A 22,936-nucleotide genomic window follows, 5' to 3' on the forward strand; every position below is an offset into this window, starting at 1 on the left:
GCATGTGGCTTCTTTGGGGCTATTTGTGACTTCTTGCTACCAATTAAAGTTGAGACAAGCAAAAAAGAAACAAAAAACCCATAAACGAGAGAAAAGCAATAATATAATTTATAAATAAATTATTCTTTGATATCAGAAGGGGTCACTGGCAGTTCAAAGTGTCACGATATATAAATACGACCCGCATCTCTTGCACTTGTAATGGAAGAACGAAAGCGAATAAAACGCAATGACTTGTTAATTTGTCATGAAATTCAGCTTAACTATAATTTGGGTCACTTGCATTTTGTATATTTAATTTAGAAATTTCACTAGGGAAATTAATTTTAAAGTGCCTACGCCTTGTCCCTTACCGCATCCACCTATATTTATATAGTACATCAGTCCACATCCGACCACATGCAGTGTCAAGCTAATGGCCCAGCAAGCTGTGGCCAACGCCTTCGCCTCACTCTGTCAGCCAAACAAATGACAGGAGGATGGCCATACTGGGTGAGAAGGAGAACAGAAGCAAGAAAAAAAGTAAAAATGGCATACTCGTCTCTGGTCTTGGCCTACATTTATCTTTTTGACCGCCTTTTCTATTGGCCTCCCTTACAGTCATTCCCATTCGCTCGGCAGTGTTGCAACAATGGAATGCAAATTGTATAAATTGAATTTCAGAATGTCTTCATAAATTTCACAAAAAGCAAAAATAAAACAAACAGAACAAATGAAAAGAAATGGAAACTAAAGTGAATAAAGTGTTTTTATTAAAATGTTTACGAAGTTCTTGTCTATTTAAAGAATGCCATTGAAGAATTTATATGTACATAAATATTTTTATGTTTTTTCATCTAAATATATATCTTTTAAATCTGATAAACATTTTTATGACGAGTTGATAAGTTATTAGGCATTTAATTTCAGTAGCGAACATATGTTTAAACTTGATTGAATTTTAATGACAATGCAAAAAAAAAAAAAAAAAAATGTAAATGTTATTTAATTTTAAATTTATTATTCGTATTTTTATATTTCAATAAGTGAAAACGTCTCGATGTTCATGATCTTATGCTCTAATTACTCGTCAACATTTTATCTTTCGGCTTAATTTCTTAAAAATGGTTATCAGCAGAAACGCAAATGCCATAAAAACCCTTAAACTAGTTGGGAATTACAACTAGTTAATCGAAACGAGTATCGCACCACAGAAACTAAGAACTGCAGGTTCAAAGTTGAATAACTATTCAGATATATTCACCTAAATTTTGGGATTTAAATCGAAGTATCTTAAAATGGAATCAACAGGCTTTAGTTTTGTTTGTCGTGAAGTCTTATTCCTAACAATAAAACAATTTTAATAATCTTAAGTAGATCCAACTTAATAGCTAGCTACTAAAAGAACTCATTCAGATGCTGAAGAATTTTATTAGGCCAATGCAAGCCATTGCCAGTGTTTTTTTCCCCCAAAAGCCATCAGCCATCAACTGTAGCAATGAAGTTCATGTTTTGCTGTCTAAGCAAATTTCCGGAAAAAAAGGTGAGCATGCCAAAGTGCATACTTAAACTCACATCACCTCATCCCACTTTGTCTTCACTTCACATAAGTTGATATGACACATACGCCATGTGGTGCTACTCCTGTTGGTGGTCCATTAACAGAAGTGACATTCATAGAAAAGCCATTTGCTGGAAAATGCAGATGGAAAGCTCTAGAGCACGCGCTCCATGAACTCTTCTTCTTCTCACGTCCTTTGACTATAATAATTCATAAGTAAGTTTTTAATTTAATAGAAAGGATAATATAGGACATCTGCACGCAACTCTTTATATTCATATAATATGGCCATTACTTTAACTGGAAAAATTGCTGGTCAACAGGTCAGCTTAATGCGTTTTGTATGTGTTTGTGTGTGTGTGTGTGTGTTTTTGGGCTTTCCTCGCATTTAAATTTGAGTGTCATAAACTTAATTTCATTAAAATTTACCCCGTGTAAATGGAGAATTTGCAACTGTAAGCTGTAATCAACAATTCATTCATCTTCATAAATTATGAAGGAGTGCGGTAAAAACAGAAACCTGGCAAGAGAGAGAGAGAGACAGAAGTTATGGGAAACACGCAACAGTGTTTTTCTTTTTCTCTGACAGTTAGCTGTCAAATGAGTGTCAGACCTCTTGGCTTATAATATGACATTAACATTCTTGAACTTGGACAGCAAGCAAACTTATGACTCAACGTGACTTTGTTTGAATTGATACAGATATGACTAATACGGCTGTACCAAATGTGGTCATGTCAACAGTGTATTAGCAAGTAGATTACCTACCTACACCTGTTAATGGCCATAAACAATTTAATTGATTTGTGTAAATTAAGTTGGAAAACATTAATACTTAATTTAGAAATAACTGTTTTTTGCTATGTATGTGGAACTGTTAAATTAGGAGCTGAGCCCAGCATACTTATTTAAATCATTTGAAATCTGTTCTAAATATATCTTAGTAATACGAAGTTGTCTATGTTCTCCGTTATTTAAGAAGCGCAACGAGTAGAGTAAAGAGAACAGTTTTTAGCTCAGTTCGTTATATTTCATATATGTATATTTTTCTTTCCCAATGAAAAACCTCAAATTTTATACACACATTTGTTTCAATATATAGTAGATCTGTTTATCGGCACAATTCTCTGATCCTCCCACATTACTCATTTACTCATTTCCGTTACAATTGAATATTCTTTTGGTATTTATCCAATAGCAATTTTTATGTGAGCAAATAATCGTAAAATTTTAAAATATTTAATCTAACATTGACCTTTTTGGAAATCATACATTCCTTACGTTTATGCATTCAGAATTTAACTGATTTACTGCCACATTTCTTAACGCTTTTTAAACAAATTAAAATTTACAACAAATACTCAAAATTTCTTTCTGCTGCCATAAAAACGCTTCGCACATACAGAAGAAATAACGTATACGCCACATGGTTCATGGTACACATTCAACAGCTGCACCTAAGCAAATGTTAAGACATTCTCGAATTGCAATAACAATAGCATTAAAAATAAGAACACAAAATTAATAACAACAAAGAAAGAAGCACAAGAGCAAAGCAAAATAGATGCCAATGAGATGTCGTTTTTGTATGTTAGACAACGTAAAGTTTTGTGCCAAGAAAATCGAACAAAAGGCGAAATGAAAATCGAATCAAAATTGAAAATCGAAATAGCCGGGGGAATAACAATAACATACTCATATGTGATAGACAACAGCTGCTGTCAAGCAATAGATACAAATGTATCTATATACATTTTATATTTATGCATGTAGATATGTACATCTGCATACGCATATAGATTGTAGTATAATGCCAAACATCAGCGGAAAAGTATCGAGGCGTGCATACCAAATGAATTAGTAGCAAATAACACGCGTTATTTCGAAGACTGAATTGGCACTGCGTGAGCCTATACTATGGAACTGGGACTGAACTGGGGGAGCTCCCATAAATGGTGTCTAGGGCGCAACACGTGTCAATCTATTCTCTGTCTGGCTGGCACCTTAGGGGGTGGCTGGAGATATGGGATGGGCGGTTGATGGCAGCCGACGGCCGTCGAATCTGCCGCATTAATTCTTTTTTGGGTTGGGTAAATAACGCAAATCATAGGCTAACTAACAGTGAATTCAAAAAGTATTTGGACATTTAAATCATAATTTTTTATGAAAATTTAATTTAAAAAAATTATTTTCAAAAGTAATATTTTGAGGAATGAGAAACGAAAAAGATCATATCCCACATTAAATTTGTTTTAGAATGGCACAAAAAGTTGTTTGCAAATAACAATTTACACAAAAAAATAGTAAAAGATCAGGATCACTAAGAGGTTGAGGTTGCCCTTATAGTGCCTTTTTAGTAGAACAAAAACCATACATATGTATATCCAATTTCAGTTCCACTGTAAACAAACTTCTCTCATTTAATGTGCCATTAATCCCATCCCCATTCCAATCCCATCCCATCCGCAACAGACACTCATCTACTTTAATGCGGTATAAGACATCTGTTCTCTGCGATTCTAGCCAATATAAGCCCCCCCCTGACACTCTCCCACTCTCCATCCATCATCATCATCATCATCCTCGTCTTAATCGTCATCAGCAACAAGCATTTTCTACTACGAAACTACTTTTTCATATGCCTACTACTATTATATGTAGGAATGTATACATATATAAATATGTATTGTTTTTTTATGTCTAGCCGCGGTATGTCTGCTTTATGGGGCAGCCACTTGAGCTTTGCCGGCTGCCAACCCCGGCCCTTGCCTCCTGCGACGCTACCAATGCCGCCGGCTCAATGGCAAACAAATTGTTGTTGTTGTTTTTTTGTTAGTTAGTACTCTCTTTTGGTGCTTGCTTCCTCTCTTATTAGCCCACATAATGTCGGATTCGGATGTGTTTGAATGTTGTTGTCATTGTCAGCATTTGGCATGCTAAAAAGAAACTCACACCAAAATGGTTCTCTTTCTCACTCTGTCTATCTCTATCTATCTAGGTGTCTCTTTCCGTTGTCATTTCTGCAATTTTTTAGTGAACACAAAGGGAAAGAAATGTAGAATTTTATGCCAAATTACGTCATTATTGTTGTGTTTTTTTTTTTGTTGTAGTGTGAAATTAGCAAAGCTTTAAATGTGCAATTCTTTTAAATATTCAAATACATACACATACATACATATGTCGGATTATAGAAGCGTATATGTTTATTTTTAAACATTTCCTAATATACGAAATTCTGTGTAATTCAACTTAGTTATTTAGTCATTTAAAAGTGTGAATGAAAGAAGTTAATGGATTCAAAAAAATTTACTCGAAATGAATTTAAATGAATGAGTAATTAGTATACAATGAAATGAATGAATCTCTCACATATCATGAAACACGTAACTTGGTGTACTAAAAGGATTAAAATTGAGCGTCAAAGAACAAACTATTGTTTGAACACCATGTCGTATACGTGATGCTATTTTAAAATATTTATATTTATCGACATAGGATAACAAATATTTTGGCACGCGTATAAAGTTTTTACCGAGATTGGAAATCCAAAGAAGTAAAGTACAAATTCATCAGTTATTTTATATTTTCGGAATAAAAAAAATATATAAAAAAATATTTTCAATGAAAAGTAAAACTAATACCTTGTGTTTATTATAATAAAATCCAAATTTTGAAAATGAAGATAAGCTGGTTAAAAATAATTGTTGAAATGTTAAACTTTCGCTATGTTTCTTGAAATCTAAATTTAAAAGCACTGTACAGTGCTTATATTCCATTTGACACGGCTTGGAGCATGACTAAAAAGTTCCCATAGCTTAAAATTGCATATTTAATTCATATTCAAATGTAATAAGGTTCTTCAAGTCGCTTGCTCAAGTGATTTTGCAACATCGTTTTCTTGCAGGCCATTAGTTTCGACTGCATGCAAATAAATGCCACATAATGTGCCATAGAATGTCAATTACACATTTATGCATTGAGTTGGTCCTTCTACTAGGGCACAGGCCACACACAGCCCTGTGGGAAGACAATTGTGCGACTAATCGACGGGCGCCTTTACAGCCCCTTAGAGCCACTCCTCGACGAAGTAGAAAAACATGAACAGAAAAGCGGAAAAGGAAAATTGAAACTAACCCAACCCAGAATGGCGTGTCCTTTGAAATGGGTAGTAGCTACTTCCACGCCTACAATTGTTGATGTGTGTGTGTGTGTGTGTGTGTGTGTGTGTGTGTGTGTGTGTGTGTGGGTTAGGGAGCGTCTAGGTTTAGTTGTTTCTTTAGTGGTAATTAAAAGTGTGTCAATGTTTATATCCTTAAATGAGTTTTTTGCGTTTAATTAAAAGACTATCAAAGTCAAGTTCTTAAATCTTTTTATATTTCTCGTAACGAAACGGAAGTAGCAACAGGAGATATGTATACTGAGTAGTCTTAATCCAAAAACTTGGAAAGAAAATGGTGCTGGGGGAAGGTTGGGAAATTACTATTTCCGGCTTATCCTTAATGTAATTTTTCTAATTTCTTTTTGCGTTTTCGCTTCTCGTCTCTTTGCAGCGGCAACAGCAGGCAAACAAATTGCAATTGAAGCTGCAACTTTTATGAATGAGACTCCCCACTAAAAGTGTGGGCCAACAAGGAGGCGGTGCAGCAGCGAACTAGAAAATGGCCTTCAGCTATGCGTGCCTGGTGCTGCAACGCGCCGTGGTGCCGGCAGTGCTGGTCCTGGGTAAGTTTCCGGCAAACTCAGCCAGCATGAAATAAGTTTTTGTAATTTTCCGTTTTCCTTGTAGCCTCCCTGATGCGACCAGTGGGCATATCGTTCGTCTATCTTTTGATGTTCTTTATGTCTCCATTTATACCACTTGCCACACGTCGCAACTTTAAAGGATCGGTCACTGCCTTCTTCATCATCCTATTAGCTCTAAGTACGCTTGTTCTGTTGGGTCATATAACTCTACAAATACTCGCTGTCAGCACTGAGCTTCTCACGGACAAATGTTCCTTTATCGAGCGTCTTCTTAGGCACATTGGCTTTATTAGTTTTCTTAAGCTGACGTAAGTAATGAGTGAAGAGTGATGGTAATTATACCACTAAATGAATTTTCCTCAATCTTATCACAGACCATTTGCCATCGTTGAGTGGCTGGCACCGGAGATTCTGGTATTTTCCACATCTTTGGGCTCATATCTCACGGTTAAGCGCTTGTCCAAGCAAACCATCAATGCCGATCAGTTAGAGAATGGTGAACTAACCGAGGCTGGAGTGCAATCCGATCAAGTAGCTGGCACGTCAAGTGATGCCAATGGTGGAGACAATCTGCAACAGGCTACGGCCACAACGCCGTTGCAGCAGCAACAGCAACAATTACGAAAACGTGTCTCAATGATCAGTCAGCATATACACTTCGAAGGATTAATTAAGATCTGTAAGTAAATTAATCAAAAATGTGCTTGAGAGGCAATACTCCTTTTCTAAAAGCTTTACGTGAATACTTTAAAGTAACCCATCAACAATTGAAAGGAAGATTTTAACAAAAATATCCTTGGACTGTGCTTTAAAGATGGTTTATTGATAAAGACCCACAGTTTAGATCCAAATCCTGTGCTTTAATTTATATGATAATGTGTTGAAAGACTTGAAGTCTCTCCATTGACATTTTATAATACACATTTAAAATGTATTGCGTTCGATTTAAATATTCTATCAATCTATAATAATAATTTTATTCGTTGCAGCTCCTTTATTCTGTTTGGCTACATTGTTCTTTGCCGCCGTTTTGCGTCCCTCAGTGCCGGGTGGCTTCTATTTTCTTATTTTTCTATTGTCGGGAACTTATTGGGCAACTTGCCAAACGCTGCAACGGTGCGTATGAATTTTCACACCACCCACTTTTCTGTCAACTTTATTGTTTATCTTTGGTTTTATTATTTTGCAGTGGCTTTGCCTTGTTGCTGCGCTGTGTGATGGTTGTCCTTGTCCTCCATTCCCTGAGTATTGTGGCATATCAAACCCCATGGATGCAGGATCAATTGAATTCAACTAGTCTGACGGCACGGTAAGTCAATCGGTGCAGTTGAATGGATAATTTTTTAACGATTTTGGTTGTTGATTTTGCAGTTTGATTAGTTTGGAGCCGCTCATTGAATCGAAGTGCACAGACATACGTATTCTTATGTATAATAACACTTTGTATCTGGACTCTTATCTCAATCCATTTGCTTTGTTCTTTGCCTACTTTGCCTTGGCATTGACCACTAAGCATTTGATTAATCCCAGGGTAAGTTTCTGCTCAACAGTTTATTCTGCTATCTCTTATCTAGTGCCACTAACATGGATAGCCTTTTAACTATATTCTGATTTTCTGCTCTTTTTCTGCTGCTCTTGACACATTCTAAATCCAATTTCAATATAAAACGAAACATTAAAATTTACATACTATATACACTTACACACTCACATTGTCACTAACTACACCAAAACAACAACAAAAACTGCAACAAAACAAACACACACACAAAAACTCTTTTATTTCCACTACATTCACTGCTGTCCTCAGCTGGAATCGAAGCCAGCCATGGCATTTGGACAGCAGCTTACAGATTGCAATAGCAGCAGCCTCAGTAATAACACCAACAATAAAGTCAATCGTCAGCTGTCGCTGCTCGCAACTACAACAAGCACACAAGTGAATCGCAAGGATAGCGGAGGCATTGCCACCTCGACAACCACCTCAAACACACTAAATCGAACACAACGTTTGAGTGTAAGCGACTTGAGTAGATGGATATGTGGGAGCTAGATTGATAGTAGTGGGGAGAAGGAAACCAGTTGTTATTACAGTGTCTGAATGGGTGGGATAAGGTGGGGGCGTAGACGGAAGGAAACGGAAAAGAGAAAAGGAAATGAAGACATTGAGGAACAATCAGTACATTACAAATAAACTTAATGTGTTTGATATTCGTCTTAGAATTCTCCAATATTAAGGTTATTTCTAGAAACGTGAAGCTTGAAATTCGAATCTTAAGTCTCAAAATTAACATAGAAGAACAAAATAGATTATCTTTGTTGTATAGTAATTTGCGTGGCGAATCTATACTAAGTTTTTATTACAGCTGGTTTACGACTGACCAAAACGACAACTAAACAAAATTGAAATCTCTTTCTTTTTTATAAATTGTTCGAATTTGATGTTATTTTAGAACTGTTATATAAATTAAGGTCCCATTTTATAATTACTTTTTAAAAAAGTATAGATGATAATCCGTAGAGTGCGATATGTGAATCAAAATCAGTACACTGAAATTACTAAACAACAAAAGAATCAATGAAGAATTTCGGTAGTATTTAAAATTTAATACCTTTATTCGACATACTAAATATCCAAGTACAAGTCGGTTATAACAATTTAAGGTATTAGTTAAAACTTATGTGAGCTTTAGATAAGAAGAAGAAGCAACTAATTGAATAGGTACATTTAAATACGATATCAGAAACAAGACCAATTAATTAACTAGCTAACAATTTGATAAATTTGGTTTAGCCCTAAAACTATTGAACATACTAAAATCGTTGGAGGTCAACTAAAAATTAAATGTTGTCTGTGTTAAATGCTTAAAAACAAAAAATTATTAATAATTTTGCAAATATCAAGAAAAAGAAATCGCTTGAAAAATTTACAAAACTTTTTTTTATTTGCTTTTCGCTTGAAAATGTTTGTTTTTTTTTTTTTTTGTAATTATTTTGTATTTTTAGTTTGTGCGTTTATGACTTCTGTTTATTACGCTCTCTCTTTTTATTACCTTCTGCTTTAGGTTTCTTTACGCCGTGATCAGCGTGCAACGTTGAATGAACCGACTGAGACGACGCCTGTACGTAAACTAACTCCACTATTTCGCCAATTCTTCCAATCTACTTCTTTGCCCTATTAGAAAAAACTATCTATTCTATTCTGTACTATCTATCTGTCTGTTCCATCTAACTATGTATTATTTTTTTATTCATTTTGTCATTTGTATAAATGTTGAATGTCTAATCTACAATTAGTGGACCCGTTGCCATAATACTAATACTAATCCTCTCTAGAAATGCCATTTAACCTAGTATAAGTGTGCTCTGTTTGAAAGATTGTGGGTATGGGTTAATTTTAGCCATATTCACTTTAGTTGTTCGGGTTATTAACACTTACAATGCCATAAAAAAAGTAGAATATATTAATATTTTAACCCCCCCCGATAATTTTTTTCTATATATGTATATAAATACCATATTCTTGCCACAAGAAAAAAAAAAAACACTTTATTAACAAATCTTTTAATCTACTCCAAAAATTCTAGCTGGTACGTCAGAGTACACGCAAGGCAAGGACACAGGATAATGTTGCAACAGGTGGAGCTATCACCTCGGGCAATTCGCGTGGCAATGATATCCAACTGGAATCATTGGAACATCGTTCAGAGCAAGAGAATAATACCACATCCATTCTAGATCAGATATCGTATGGTTTTGTTAGCGTGGGTGGTTTTATTTACCAGAATAGTTATATTTTTACAAATATTCTGATGATGGTGAGTTAAAATACAAACAAAATGCAATTAATTATTAACTTTATATTGTTTCTTTAGGCCTGGTCCATAGTCTACCATTCATGGCTAACATTCGTATTGTTGTTGTGGGCGAATGTTTTGTGGATGATACCAAATCAGCGCAAGGCCATGATGCGTTCAAGTCCTTTTATAGTGCTCTATACAGAATTTTTACTAGTCGCTCAATATATTTATGGCATGGACCTTAGCAATGATGAGTTGCCCGCAAAAGTATCTGTGAGTTAAATCTACTAATGAGTTTTTCAATCTTTATCAAAGATGTTTAATATATTGTTTGGTTTTTTTCAGACCACTGGAATTAATCTTCAGCAGATTGGTTTCGAGCGACCCATTGAAAACCATATGCGTCCTTGTGTTCCCTTGATAGTAAAGACATCATTTGTTTTGATGTTTTGGGTTACATCCCGTCAGTTTTTCAAGGAGAAACGCGACCGTAGAAGGGATAGCACTTTGGCTGACATTATTGCTCCCTTGCAAATAACTGTTGGATCTGCCGGTTCCACGGTTCTCATAAATGATGGCAAGAAAACATCAAAATTCTTGAAGAGAGCCGGTGATGTTATAAAGAATCTTTTGGTGCGCCTATGGATTTGGTTACTCATCTTGGTGATCTTTTTGTGTGCAATAACCGGCGAGACTATGACAGGTTTTCGCATATGTTATATGGCTTTGTTCCTATTCTTTTTGCTGGTATTTCAATCATCGTCCAAGGCATGGGTTAAGATTATGTATGGATTTTGGTTATTCCTAATATTCTATGCCATGTCCATATTGATATTGGTCTACACATATCAATTTGATAAGTTTGATAAATATTGGAATGATTATCTCAATGTGACCGAGACACTGTAAGTTTTGAATTTATAAACACGTATTTGAATAAGGGCTATAATTTGATTTTTTTTCTACTTTAAGGCAACAAGACATTGGTCTACAGCGGTATCAGACCAAGGATCTGTTTCTTCACTTGGTGTCGCCTACAATAATTGTTATATTGACTGTTATACAAGTGCATTATTTCCATAACCGTTTTATTGCCTCACTGCAGCAGCAACCCGTAGCAGGAGCTGCATCGCAAAAGGCCACAGAAACAACTGCCTTGGAGCCGGCTGCAAGTCAATCTAAACGTCGGGGCAGTGCCTCATCATTGCGTCGTTCTCAAGGACCCTCAGCAGAGGCGGCAGCCGCAACAGATTTTGAAACATCCGTGCGCGATTTGGTGCGCATATCGTTCCGTAAAATCAAAAACAAATCGGAATATATATTTAAGAACTTCAAAGATGTCTTCTGGCGTTTTCTTGAGCTGCACATCATGAAAGCTGTCTATTTGGCAGCTTTCATCTGCAGTGTCAGTGAGGTTTGTGTCCTGCACATCATCTTTGTCGGCTTCTGTGTGCTGGGAGCCACCTCAAGAAAGGGTGTACAGGTGTTCCTAAGTCGACTGATTTCGTTTATAGTAACCATTATTGTCCTGTCGAAGATGATCTATCAAATTGAGTACCTAAAACATAGCGATTACAATGTATCTTGTGTGAGTAACTTTGTGAAGCTGTTTAGTTCCTGGAAATCTTTAAACATCATTTCCTCTCTCTTTTCTTCTTTAGCCGGACAACAGGTCGGCAAATAATGCCGAATGGATTGGCCTAAGTAAGGCCGATAAACAGCATGGCGGTTTAATGAGTTTGTTGCGCACCTACATTATCTATATGGTCATTGTGACGCTGCACGCTGTAATCAGTTTACGCCAGCTGCAGATGCGTGTAAAAATTGGTGCTTTAAATGATCCACCTACTAAACTTCTGTTTCCTCATATAACTCGCTCGGATGCTGAAAAAGATTTGGTTGGACTAGTCAAATATCTCCTCAACTTTGGCTTCTACAAATTTGGCATTGAGATCTCTTTAATTGCTTTGGTCTCTACCATAACTTATCGTCAGGATATTGTGGCTGTGGTCTATGCCCTCTGGTTGGTTGTCCTCTTGCTTCTTAAGCGTTCGCAGTGTGCCAAAATTTGGGGAGTTTTTCAAGCATTCTTCGCCATATCCATATTTGTGCAGTACATTTTCCTGGTGGGCCTTCCACCAAGCTCTTGTCTAGGTAAGTTTAGAGCAGTTTAAAAAACGGATTTATTTAGATTAATTCTTTCAAACTTTTTTTTTAGTTTATCCCTGGGATGATGGTGCCTTTGGTGAGAGCATACAGCGCTGGACCATGTTGCCAGGACACCTTCATTTCAATCATGTGCCTAAGCTGATATTCGATTTCATTGTGTTGATTATATTGAACCGTCAGAAGAGCATCTTCTGCATTGAACAGCGTTATGCCACCAATGATGATTATCCTGGTGGTAGTAATCGCAGCGTTGTGGCTGATATAGCGCAATTGGGCAGAGTACCATTCGACAATCCCACACATGATTTCTGTTCCTATATACGCAACTATTCGGATATATTGAAAAATGCTGTCCTCTGTGGTTTCTATTGGTTCACTCTGGCTGTGGTATTTTTAGCAGGCACGAATATTGCAGATCTGCTAGCCTTGGGCTACTTAATTGGAGCCTTTATATTCCTATGGCAAGGATCTGACTTTTATTTAAGGCCCATAAAAACCATCATCAGTCGCTGGAAATGGCTTTTGGCCTTTAATGTGGCTAATATAGTAATCAAAACCTGTTTCCAAATGGCTGGTTGCCTTTTCATGAATAGTTTAACCACCAATTGCTGCTGGCTGGTCCACATGTTGGGAATAACTTGTACAAGTAATGTGCCTAACGAGCATCTCATCCTGCCCGAAGAAATAGATGTTAATGGAAATGCAGAGGGAGATTGTCCAAAGATAACACATCAAATTGTTTTATTATGGGATACAATATGTTTTGCCTTCATTATCGTTCAGTTGCGCATCTTTAAGAGTCACTATTTCTGTCACATTATTACGGATACAAAGGCAAACAATATTCTTGCTTCCAGGTGAGTTCAGAGAAAGAAGCACGTTCCGAAATATAAATCTCATGCTATTGACTATTGCAGAGGAGCCGATATCATTGAGAGTCTACGTCAGAAGCAAATCGCTCATCGACACGATCATGAGAAGCAAGTTCTTCACAAAATCAAAAGAAAAATGGAGCGTATACGAGCTACCCAGCAAAAGATGCTTCGTCCTTTGGACAAGCAAACTCATTTTGATGGTAAGTTATATTGGAGTTTTTTTTTTTATGTGTTTTATGTTGGGATGAGGGGGAATAATATTATTTGGGACATTGCTCCATTGCTTTGCATTTTGTTCGCGAGTGAATATCTAAATGAAAAACTAATCCTTGACTTGACTTGAAAAGGGCTTCGCACGCCCTCCGAGCATGTCAGCATATCAGAGGTCGAGGAAATGGCTCCGTTAGCTCAGAACAATAGTTTTGCCTCCTGCCAAGGCTCTGGCTATCAGACGCCATCATCAAGCTCAGCCACTTCGTCACCGGCCCGAGCTTCCCTATTGTCCAATAGCAGTGATAGCAATGGCAGCATTGACAGTGCTGATGCTGCGGTGATTGTGGAACCAGAAATAAACATAATGCCACCATGTGATGAATACTATGTGGATGTGCAGTCAATGAGTGAGGAGGAAGTCACTGTGGCCTTACCGAAAACGACCACAACAGCAGTAAGTTCGACCTACATATGATGATGAGGATGAAGTTGCTCAAATTATTCCTTATTAACAAAAGCCCACAACGCCCAGCACTGAGGCTCTGTCGACTCTATTGACAGAGGGTTTTCTTGAACCCAAAAGGATTTCTCTTGGTCTGGCACCAACGGAATCAAGTGAAGCTCCTGCACAAATGACCATGCAGAGTTTGCTACCTCCGTTGGCTAATTATGCCACAGCGCTGACTCAAACCAGCGGAGGAAGCAGCTCAGTCATGTCGGTAACTCCTAGTCTAAGACGACATCAGCAACACCGTCGCCAGTCATCGACCAATGCTGCTGTCTCTTGGAATGAAACAGTGTCCATCAAACGATCACCCATGAAGAAGCATATGGTAACGATTGGGAGTGACAATAAACAACCAATTAACTCCCCCTCCATCCCACAGTCCGAGGAACGTGAGGATTTGGTAACAATGCGTCAAAAATCTCTGCATCGTCGCCATCAGAGCATGGGAAATGCGAGTTACTCACTAGATGAGGCTACTGGAACACAATCGGCCACATCAACGATGCGAAAACGTCGTTCGAGCAATTTGGGTGGGGCAAGAGATGAGGTGGCTTTGCGTTCAGCTCAGCGCCCGCATAGCTGGGGACCAGTGGGTACGGTCTACTTTACGGAGTCGCTGATGTGCGCCTTCTATGAGCCCGCCTTGCTGCATGGACCATGTATTGGATCAAACATTTCTTTTTCTCTTAAAATAGCTGAAAAATATAAATATTCAATTTTTCCAAATACTTTGTACAAAGATTTTTCTCTTGTGTCAGTGTGCGTGTACTTTTTAATAAAAACTCCTTGAGATCTTGTGTAGCAGGTCTCAAGCAAATATGAATGAATCATGAATATTACCAATATGTAAATATCACTTTTTTTTAAGTCTAATCTTAAATTTGTAACTAAATATAATCAAAGCGTTATAAGGGTTATGCGCTCAACTTTTTTACAAGTGTAAAATAATTTTAATGTCAACATTTTTCTTGGAAATTGTGAAAACTCTAAATAAGTATAGAGGATACTTTTGTGCTCCTTAGTCAACGGGGTAAAATGATTAGTACCTATCGTGAAATGTCCAACCTTCTCTTTATTAAGTTTCATGCTCTGAAGTTTTCCTCTAATAACGATCCTCATTTCAGTTTTTTTATTGAAGTCTTAACATCTTTTCCTACTATGAGCAAATTATAACAATAAACTTATTGTTAAAATTAATTAAGCATTACTTTTGGTCAGTGGCGAATCTAGGACTCCGAAATAGTCGAACTGTGCCCCATAAAGTATGCAATAAGCAGTCAGAGAGCTCCTCTTGTTGAAACATATTCAGAAATTTTGATAAGAAATAAAAATCATCTAAGGCAATATTGTTTAAAAATTTGTAGAAAACAATGAATACTTTTCTACTTTTCTTATATATTGCATACTTTTTGGGGCAATGTTCTTCACTAGATCAGCCTAAGATATGCCTTTGCCAACAAATATATGTATGAGTCTTTGGATATAAAGACCCATTTTTTTTGAATTCAAGTTTTCCTGAAAGGTCTCCCAGTCCTTTACATTCTCAAACCCACCTTTTAGAGTATTTTTTGGTACTAATCAACCCTAAGAACAATTTTTTTGGAATCTTCAAATGTTTTATCAAATCAAACTATTTCTAATTCATTTCTAGATACTATTTAAAAAAAAAAACTTACGTAAAACTTATAGCTTCCTTTTTTTTTCAATAGCATGAAGAGAAACAACTCTCAAAAACTTTCTAAACAACTCAGCTATGACATTTTTTCTCGCTTTTTCTTTATATTTATTCTTAACATTCTTTAAAAGGTCAACCAAAAGCCTCAGCGGATTGTTTAAACATATTTTTAAGACCAAGTTTCGGCTGGCCGAAGTTGCAATAAAAACGCTGGAAAACCAGATTCGTATTTATTTATAATTTTTATTTCAATTATTTGATGTCACATTTTAATTTCGTATTATGATTTTTATGAGATGATTTTGATTTGATTTTTGTTTTATATTTTTATTTTTAGAACATGGTTATCCACTTCCTGCACCAGCAGTACGCAGAAGGAAGGAAATTAAATTGCATCCACATGGTAAAGTTCTTTTGATTTTGGGTTTTATTTCGGTGTGTGTTTCTATTGACCCCCAAACTTGAATAACTTACTATTGTATATAATAATTCTGAATATTTGTCATATTATGCATGGAATGTGTTTTTATGCTCTACCCTTTAGTTATGTCTGAATGTTGTGTAAACTTTTGCATTTAGTTAATATTTATTTTTCATTATCGATGATGAAAATTGTTAATATTTTATTTTATTGTTTTCCTTTTTTAAAATAGCCACACGAGCTGGTGACTATTATATGTTTGAGGAAATGGATGATAAATTTGAATTGGATATGATACACGATGAGATTGATTTTCTAGAGGAAGAGAATATAACCGAGAGTGAAATGAAAATGCAGAGAAGGAAAACCCTTTATGATGTAAGTGAAATAGAAAGGAATTGAATTTTCAACAATTAATGATTAATTGAATTCGATTGGACTGTATAAGCATATGAAAAAAATATATAAAAAATGCCTTTCAAAAATTCCCACATCCCTTGCATCCCCATCAAATGATTTAACACTTCCGCGACAAAGGTTTGGAAGGATTTGAATGATGCCGAATATCGTCGACATTTCTATATGCGTGAACGTTCCTATGCCTCTGAGCCGGGTTCGCGTATTGCCCTTAAACTCGATGATGACAAAGATGATGACGATGACCACCATCCTAGTGATGATGATGATGATAATACCCTAGAGTGTGATGTGGGCATACGCACATCTACTCTATCCGAACCAGTTGATTTTGGTCGTCGCAGTTTGCCGCTCCTTGAGGATGCAGCAGACACTCTTCGGGTTGTGAGTTGTGCAAATAAAATAAAAAAAATACAAAAACAAAAAGCAACAAATTATTAATATTTTTTAATTGGCGCACCCACTGTACTTGCAAATCTCGAGCAACCAAGACACCAAAACAACCAACTAACCAACCAATAACAACTACAAGTTGGTTCACACACACTTGATTATTTTTCAGCCTGTACAAACATATTTATATATATATCGCGATTTTTAAAGCTTTAATTTTGTTCAATTGTGTGAATTAAATGTGAAAATTTTAATATATTTTTTATCAAATTTCTAATCCAATGTGATTTAATATTTACAGAAATCCAAAGATGCCCCGTCTGCTGATTTTCCATCGACCAGCAAGGGTATTTCCAAGGAACGGGATGAGGCAACAGCTGCAGCGGCTGCTACATCAGGATCCACCAATGAACACATTGCGCGAGATGTAGCCGATTTGCCAGTTATACCACCGCCCCATATAGCGCCTGCTCCGGCTGCCATTACGTCAAAGGAAACATCAGATAGCAAATCTAAAATGGAAATCGATAGTGGCGAGGTTACAGCCAAAGATTCGGATGAGGATTTCGATACGAATCCCATTATACGATTACTAGAGGGTTTCCTTGTTACATTGACCATACGCTTGAATCGCTTCTCACGGAACTATAGATTTGTGAATCGCATATTGGCAGGGGAAAAGAAGACACTGAAGGTGGGTGCTAAATTTGAAATTTTGCGATATAAGTTTTCCTATATTTTCACCATTTCATTTTCATTTTTGCAGGAATCCAGTTCTTTAAATCGTTTGGGGCTTTCCAGTGCTGCGGCCATGTTCCATTTCCTTAAATCGAATCTCGAGAGGTATTTAGTACGCAACATTGGCGAGCCTTGAAGTGTGCGCCGCTTGCGTTTGATATTGAATTGTTATCAATAGAGAGTAGCGTGTTCCTTTTCATTTTTGTTTAAACCTCCCCCTACCCATCCCTTTTAAAGTTAAATGGAAATTAATTTTCCTATTTCGTTATCTTTTTTTATGGAGATCCTCCCCAGCATTTTCCATCTTACGTTTAATTTTAAAACGATTCTTTTCTTCTTTTTTTTTTTTTTTTTATTTGCATATACGTTAAATATATTTTGTGTTAAAAAAAAAACTATGTACCTGCTTCCACCAATAAATATATATATATGTATCTATATATATATCTATATATCGACCACCTGCAATACATCATTCCATCATGAAAGTGATGAGCCTATTTCATCGTCTACACCACGTCGGCCCATGGCCTCCACAACCACGAATGCCACCACAACACACGATTCAAGCACACCACCCAACACCACAAACACAACAACCACACCGCTCTCACCACAAGAACCACCACAACAACAACAACAACAACAGATACATGATGATATCATCGTTATACCTGTAGATACTGTTGATGCAGCCGCCTCTAGGTAAACAAAAATCAAACATCAAACAATCTTATTGAAAAATTCGAATCTTTGTAAAGTTCCATCAAGTTTTTCTTGAAGCTTTTCTTCATAATTTTCAACAAATTTATCAGAAACTTGGTAACAAGTTTCCTATTCCCAGACAAATACATAATTTATATCCGAAACAATGTTCCATAACATTTAGACCAAGGCTGAGCAAAAACTGACAATCAATGTTGGAAATTCAATTAATGTTCAAAGTAAATTAAAAAGATTTTCCTTTAAAAATAATTCTTGTAAGTCAAAAACAAACTTGAATTTTATCAAACTCAAATCGTTAGAAAATGTTTCAAATATCTATGAAGTGAACATTGTAAACATCGAGAAAGATCTTAACCCTAAAAGCCTAATGAGTTCATAATCGATTGCCACATAATTAAACAAATGAAACCTTTTAACTTAAATCAATTTCCCAAACGATTTATGTTACTTACGTCTTAGAGGGTTAAATCTAGTTCTAAAGTAGTTCTTTTAGTTGATCGTAAACTATCATAATGCATACATACATAAATCGTATTAATATCTATGTAAATTAATCTTTAAATTTAACTAAATCCAAACCGATTTATTATTACTTGCTGGAACTTTTTAAAGAAAACCCAACTCTCACGCCTTGCACCTATCGCATTATTTATTATCGAAAATTATTATGATTCGTTTGATTTATTTATCTCTTTTGAGTTTAAACTAATGATTTGTGCCAAAAAAACAGAAGAAACAAACAAACTGATACCATATTTCTTTATATTGTCTATAAGTATTTGAAAAAACGATACCAGATCCTTACTAATTTCTTTCTTTCTTACATTTTTGTATACATTGTTTTTCTGCGCGCATTTTTCGATCATCACAACAAATCCAAAACAAATCAAACCAAACAAATTTTTGTTACGTTAGAAAACAATCAATCAATTCATCGCCACCAGCCAAAGGGTAAGTAAGATCAACTTGTTTTCCATCAATTGGAAAACCAAAAATCTTAAACACACGACAGTAATCGAAAACTACCTTAATTTGTGTGCTCTCTCTCTCTATCTCTCTCTAAATAATTTTTGAATACTAAAACTACAATTATATACTATACTTACTTATTGTGTATACTTTCATCTACGTACAATTGCATTGTGACATCAATTTCATTTCTCATATTCCACTCTGCCTATCATCGTATATATCTATATATACATATATATTGTATATTAAACGTATGTAGCACTATAGTCAGTCGCAAAATGGACTGTGGCCTGCCTGAGATACGCATTAAAACGCCATCATGTGATCGCAGCGGCTATTCTGCATCTTATAATAGTCCACACACAAATCATCATCACCATCATCATCAACAACAACAACAATCAAATGCTGGCAGCGGCTCATTAAGCAAGCATTGGTCCTACGAACAGGTGGACAGGTACTACTGACCATGCCCCACACTGATAGCAAATTTAGTGATAATTCAGTTAATTCTTAAATCGATGTCAGTCAATGTAAACTTATTTTCATTCACGGATAATCACACACCATCTATCTATCTGCCTCTCTCTCTCTCTCTGTGAAGCCTCATCTGATCTTGTAACTCTGTCTACTGTGTGTGTGTCTATGTATCTACCAATTTTATATATGTTTATCTATCCATAACAAGCAATCAGTCTATCTGTATCTTATTTCTCTCTACTCCTTTTGTTAAACTATCTGTGTAACTGCATTTGCCTCAACTAAGTTGCATTCGCTGCTATGATTTAAATCTATCTCTATGCGTTCTTTGCTAGTATGTATTGTTGTAATGATCTTTTGTGTTGTTTTTTTGCTCTTAAGTTAATAATGACACCATTTTCCAAGTACCTAACTAACTAAGTACTAAGACACGCATTGTAGAGCATGCAGCGCACACGTTACCACACTACCACATGAAGGCATGACAAGTTGCTAGAGACCCTCCCCCTCTGTAATCTTTCTGTTATGATATGGAATTCGATCGACTAATCTTACGGATTTTACACATTTCAGTGCTGGTGAATTCAACTTGGAGGAAGAGAACTTTGCCCAACGTGATCATCATATTATAGTGGAGGTCCTTATCTCATCCTGGTATGCCCTGTTGGCCAATACGGATCTTATATGCTACATTGTTGTCTTTATCAATCAAGTAAGTGCTTACCTAGATGAAAATTTCCCGTTTCTTGACTTGTTATCTTTCCTTCTTTTACAGGTGGTCAATGCTAGTCTCATATCTCTGCCTCTGCCAATAATGGTCTTCTTATGGGGCACATTGTCTTTGCCGCGGCCAACAAAAACATTTTGGGTCACTTTAATTGCCTATACCCAGGCCATTGTGTTAATCAAGTGCATCTTTCAATTCAAATTGATTTGGGCCAATTATCATAATATACCCAATCAGCCACTGTCAGCTGCCAAAATCTTTGGTGTCGAAATGAAAACCCATTATGCTGTATATGATCTTATGCTGTTGCTGGTATTATTCCTGCATCGATATCTCCTTAAATCGCAGGGCTTATGGAAATCTGGCTATAAGGATACAAATCAACAGTTTGCCAAACCCGCTGGCAGCATGTAAGTTTAAATGGGAAAATTATAAAGTTTTACAGAACAATACAAACTCTATATCATTTCTGTAGTGACGAACGTGAGGACAGCGATAATCTTTCCCAGCCAGACTCGCGTCAGCTTAACGATGAGTCCGCCCAAAAGATGAGTCTTCAAGTTAGCCAGGCTTCATTGCCTGGTTCTCCTGAATACAGCAAATCTGGCATTAATCAATTGGAGTGAGTAAATAACAGATCGTTCTGTAATTGGGCTAACCCAATCCCGTTCCATTTTAGGCGAACTAAATACACTTCCTCGCTGCACAAGTTCTTCTTTAGTCTGGTGCATAAATCTCGTTTGGCCACCGATGTGTATGCTCTGATGTTCCTCTGTGATTTTGTCAACTTTTTTGTCCTCCTCTTTGGCTTTACTGCATTTGGAGTAAGTAAAACTTAAAAAATACCTTGGCCTGATACATTATATAAATATTTTTTTTTTGCAGACCCAACAAACGGAAAGCGATGAAGGTGTCCAAACATATTTGGCTGAGAATAAAGTTCCAGTGCCATTCCTTATAATGTTGCTCGTACAGTTTCTACTGATTGTTATCGATCGTGCCCTATATCTACGAAAAGCTCTGGTCAATAAGATTATATTCCATTTCTTTTCGGTCATTGGCATACACATTTGGATGTTCTTTGTGGTGCCAGCGGTAACGGAGCGTACCTTCAATTCTCTCGCTCCGCCGATTATTTTCTATGTGATCAAATGTTTTTACATGTTGCTCAGTTCGTATCAAATCAAATCTGGCTATCCAAAACGTATTTTGGGTAATTTCTTCACCAAAGGTTTCTCAATGGTCAATATGATTGCATTCAAAGTTTATATGCAAATTCCATTCTTATATGAATTAAGAACCATACTGGATTGGGTGTGCATCGATAGGTAGGTCTGCCAGTTTTCATTTTTGTGGATTCCCAAAGTCCAATCGATGCCTTCTTCGTATTCTAAACTTATTTTTCTTTTTGTGATACTTTTCTAGTACGATGACCATATTCGATTGGCTAAAGATGGAGGACATTTTCTCGAATATTTATTTGATAAGATGTACCAGACAATCGGAAACTGATTTTCCGGCTATGCGAGCTCAGAAAAAGGCATCGCTGTCAAAACTCTTAATGGGTGGAACCGTCGTTCTGCTGATTGTCATCTGTATATGGGGTCCACTATGTCTCTTTGCATTGGGCAATGCGGTGGGCACATCAAATGTACCTTACCAAGTTTCCGTATCAATACGAATAGGACCATATGATCCCATTTATACAACCAATAACTACGATAGCATCTTTGAAATCGACTCCCAGATGTATTCACAAATGACTAATGCATTCTTAAAGGAAAAACACGCCCTAACCTTTATCACTGGCTACGATGCAACAGATGTGGCAGCTGTTAAGCTGGCTGGAAATTCTCCATCTTTATGGAATATAGCACCGCCGGATAGGATGCGTTTGCAAAATGATTTAAGGAACAGTAAGTAATAAACAAGATGCTATATGGGATATTTAACAATTATTAATTACATTTCCAGATCACACATTAAAGGCGCGTTTCTCATACGCTCTCACACGAAAGGCTCCAGCCAAGGGGCTAAAAGAGACTGTGGGCCACGAACACGCCATCACTCTGGATGAAACATTCGAAGGACGCTTAGCTCTCATTAATATGTTAAGTGAAGCTCATGAAGTTGAGCAAAATGCCAATGATTCCTTCAATGGCAATTCCACCTATAATAATATTACAAGTACCGATGAGGTGGTTGTGGTTCTGCCTTCTATGATACCCAAATTCATAAAGGTTCTTAATTCTGGCGATGCGGCTGTGGTTAGTGTTTCGCCCAATAAGGAAGATGATTATCGTCCGTTGGTAATTAAAATGCATCGCGACAAAGAGACAAATGGTTTATGGTGGGAGATACGAGACTATTGCAATGATACCTTCTACAATACCACACTAAAGGAGTTTGCCTATAGCAACTGCACATCTGGAATTGTGATGTACACATTCAACGATAAGAAATTCCCATCAACATTTAGTTTTCTAACAGCCGGCGGGTAAGTTTCACCAGTGTATTATATATGAGCAAAGTTAATACA

The 22,936-nt window shown here is 36.5% G+C and overlaps 1 protein-coding gene across 11 annotated transcripts in view; it reads left to right on the forward strand.

Annotated features, from left to right (window-relative positions):
- The window catches only part of Piezo (piezo type mechanosensitive ion channel component), a 33,809-nt gene that overhangs the window by 9,102 nt on the left and 1,771 nt on the right, over positions 1-22,936 (forward strand). For 3 of the 11 annotated variants that reach the window (XM_068291262.1, XM_068291252.1, XM_068291267.1), the window contains exons 2-29: positions 6,091-6,262; positions 6,327-6,591; positions 6,658-6,962; positions 7,273-7,399; positions 7,473-7,592; positions 7,655-7,814; positions 8,094-8,300; positions 9,349-9,405; positions 9,871-10,101; positions 10,159-10,356; positions 10,429-10,988; positions 11,056-11,671; positions 11,745-12,237; positions 12,302-13,109; positions 13,170-13,327; positions 15,861-15,926; positions 16,177-16,322; positions 17,056-17,448; positions 17,521-17,597; positions 17,982-18,197; positions 19,134-19,169; positions 20,244-20,382; positions 20,446-20,807; positions 20,873-21,019; positions 21,077-21,221; positions 21,283-21,725; positions 21,823-22,313; positions 22,372-22,894. In XM_068291262.1, the coding sequence (XP_068147363.1) occupies positions 6,199-6,262; positions 6,327-6,591; positions 6,658-6,962; positions 7,273-7,399; positions 7,473-7,592; positions 7,655-7,814; positions 8,094-8,300; positions 9,349-9,405; positions 9,871-10,101; positions 10,159-10,356; positions 10,429-10,988; positions 11,056-11,671; positions 11,745-12,237; positions 12,302-13,109; positions 13,170-13,327; positions 15,861-15,926; positions 16,177-16,322; positions 17,056-17,448; positions 17,521-17,597; positions 17,982-18,197; positions 19,134-19,169; positions 20,244-20,382; positions 20,446-20,807; positions 20,873-21,019; positions 21,077-21,221; positions 21,283-21,725; positions 21,823-22,313; positions 22,372-22,894 (7,553 nt within the window). In that variant the 5' untranslated portion in view covers positions 6,091-6,198. Of the gene's footprint in view, positions 1-6,090; positions 6,263-6,326; positions 6,592-6,657; positions 6,963-7,272; positions 7,400-7,472; positions 7,593-7,654; positions 7,815-8,093; positions 8,301-9,348; positions 9,406-9,870; positions 10,102-10,158; positions 10,357-10,428; positions 10,989-11,055; positions 11,672-11,744; positions 12,238-12,301; positions 13,110-13,169; positions 13,328-15,860; positions 15,927-16,176; positions 16,323-16,481; positions 16,725-17,055; positions 17,449-17,520; positions 17,598-17,981; positions 18,198-19,133; positions 19,170-19,449; positions 19,776-20,243; positions 20,383-20,445; positions 20,808-20,872; positions 21,020-21,076; positions 21,222-21,282; positions 21,726-21,822; positions 22,314-22,371; positions 22,895-22,936 lie in introns of those variants that run through there. The other 8 variants (XM_068291321.1, XM_068291295.1, XM_068291279.1 and 5 more) reach the window with 8 other exon arrangements.

The sequence above is a fragment of the Drosophila tropicalis genome, unplaced genomic scaffold (genome assembly GCF_018151085.1).
Source record: "Drosophila tropicalis isolate 14030-0801.00 unplaced genomic scaffold, ASM1815108v1 contig_1187, whole genome shotgun sequence".
Taxonomy (NCBI): Eukaryota; Metazoa; Arthropoda; class Insecta; order Diptera; family Drosophilidae; genus Drosophila; species Drosophila tropicalis.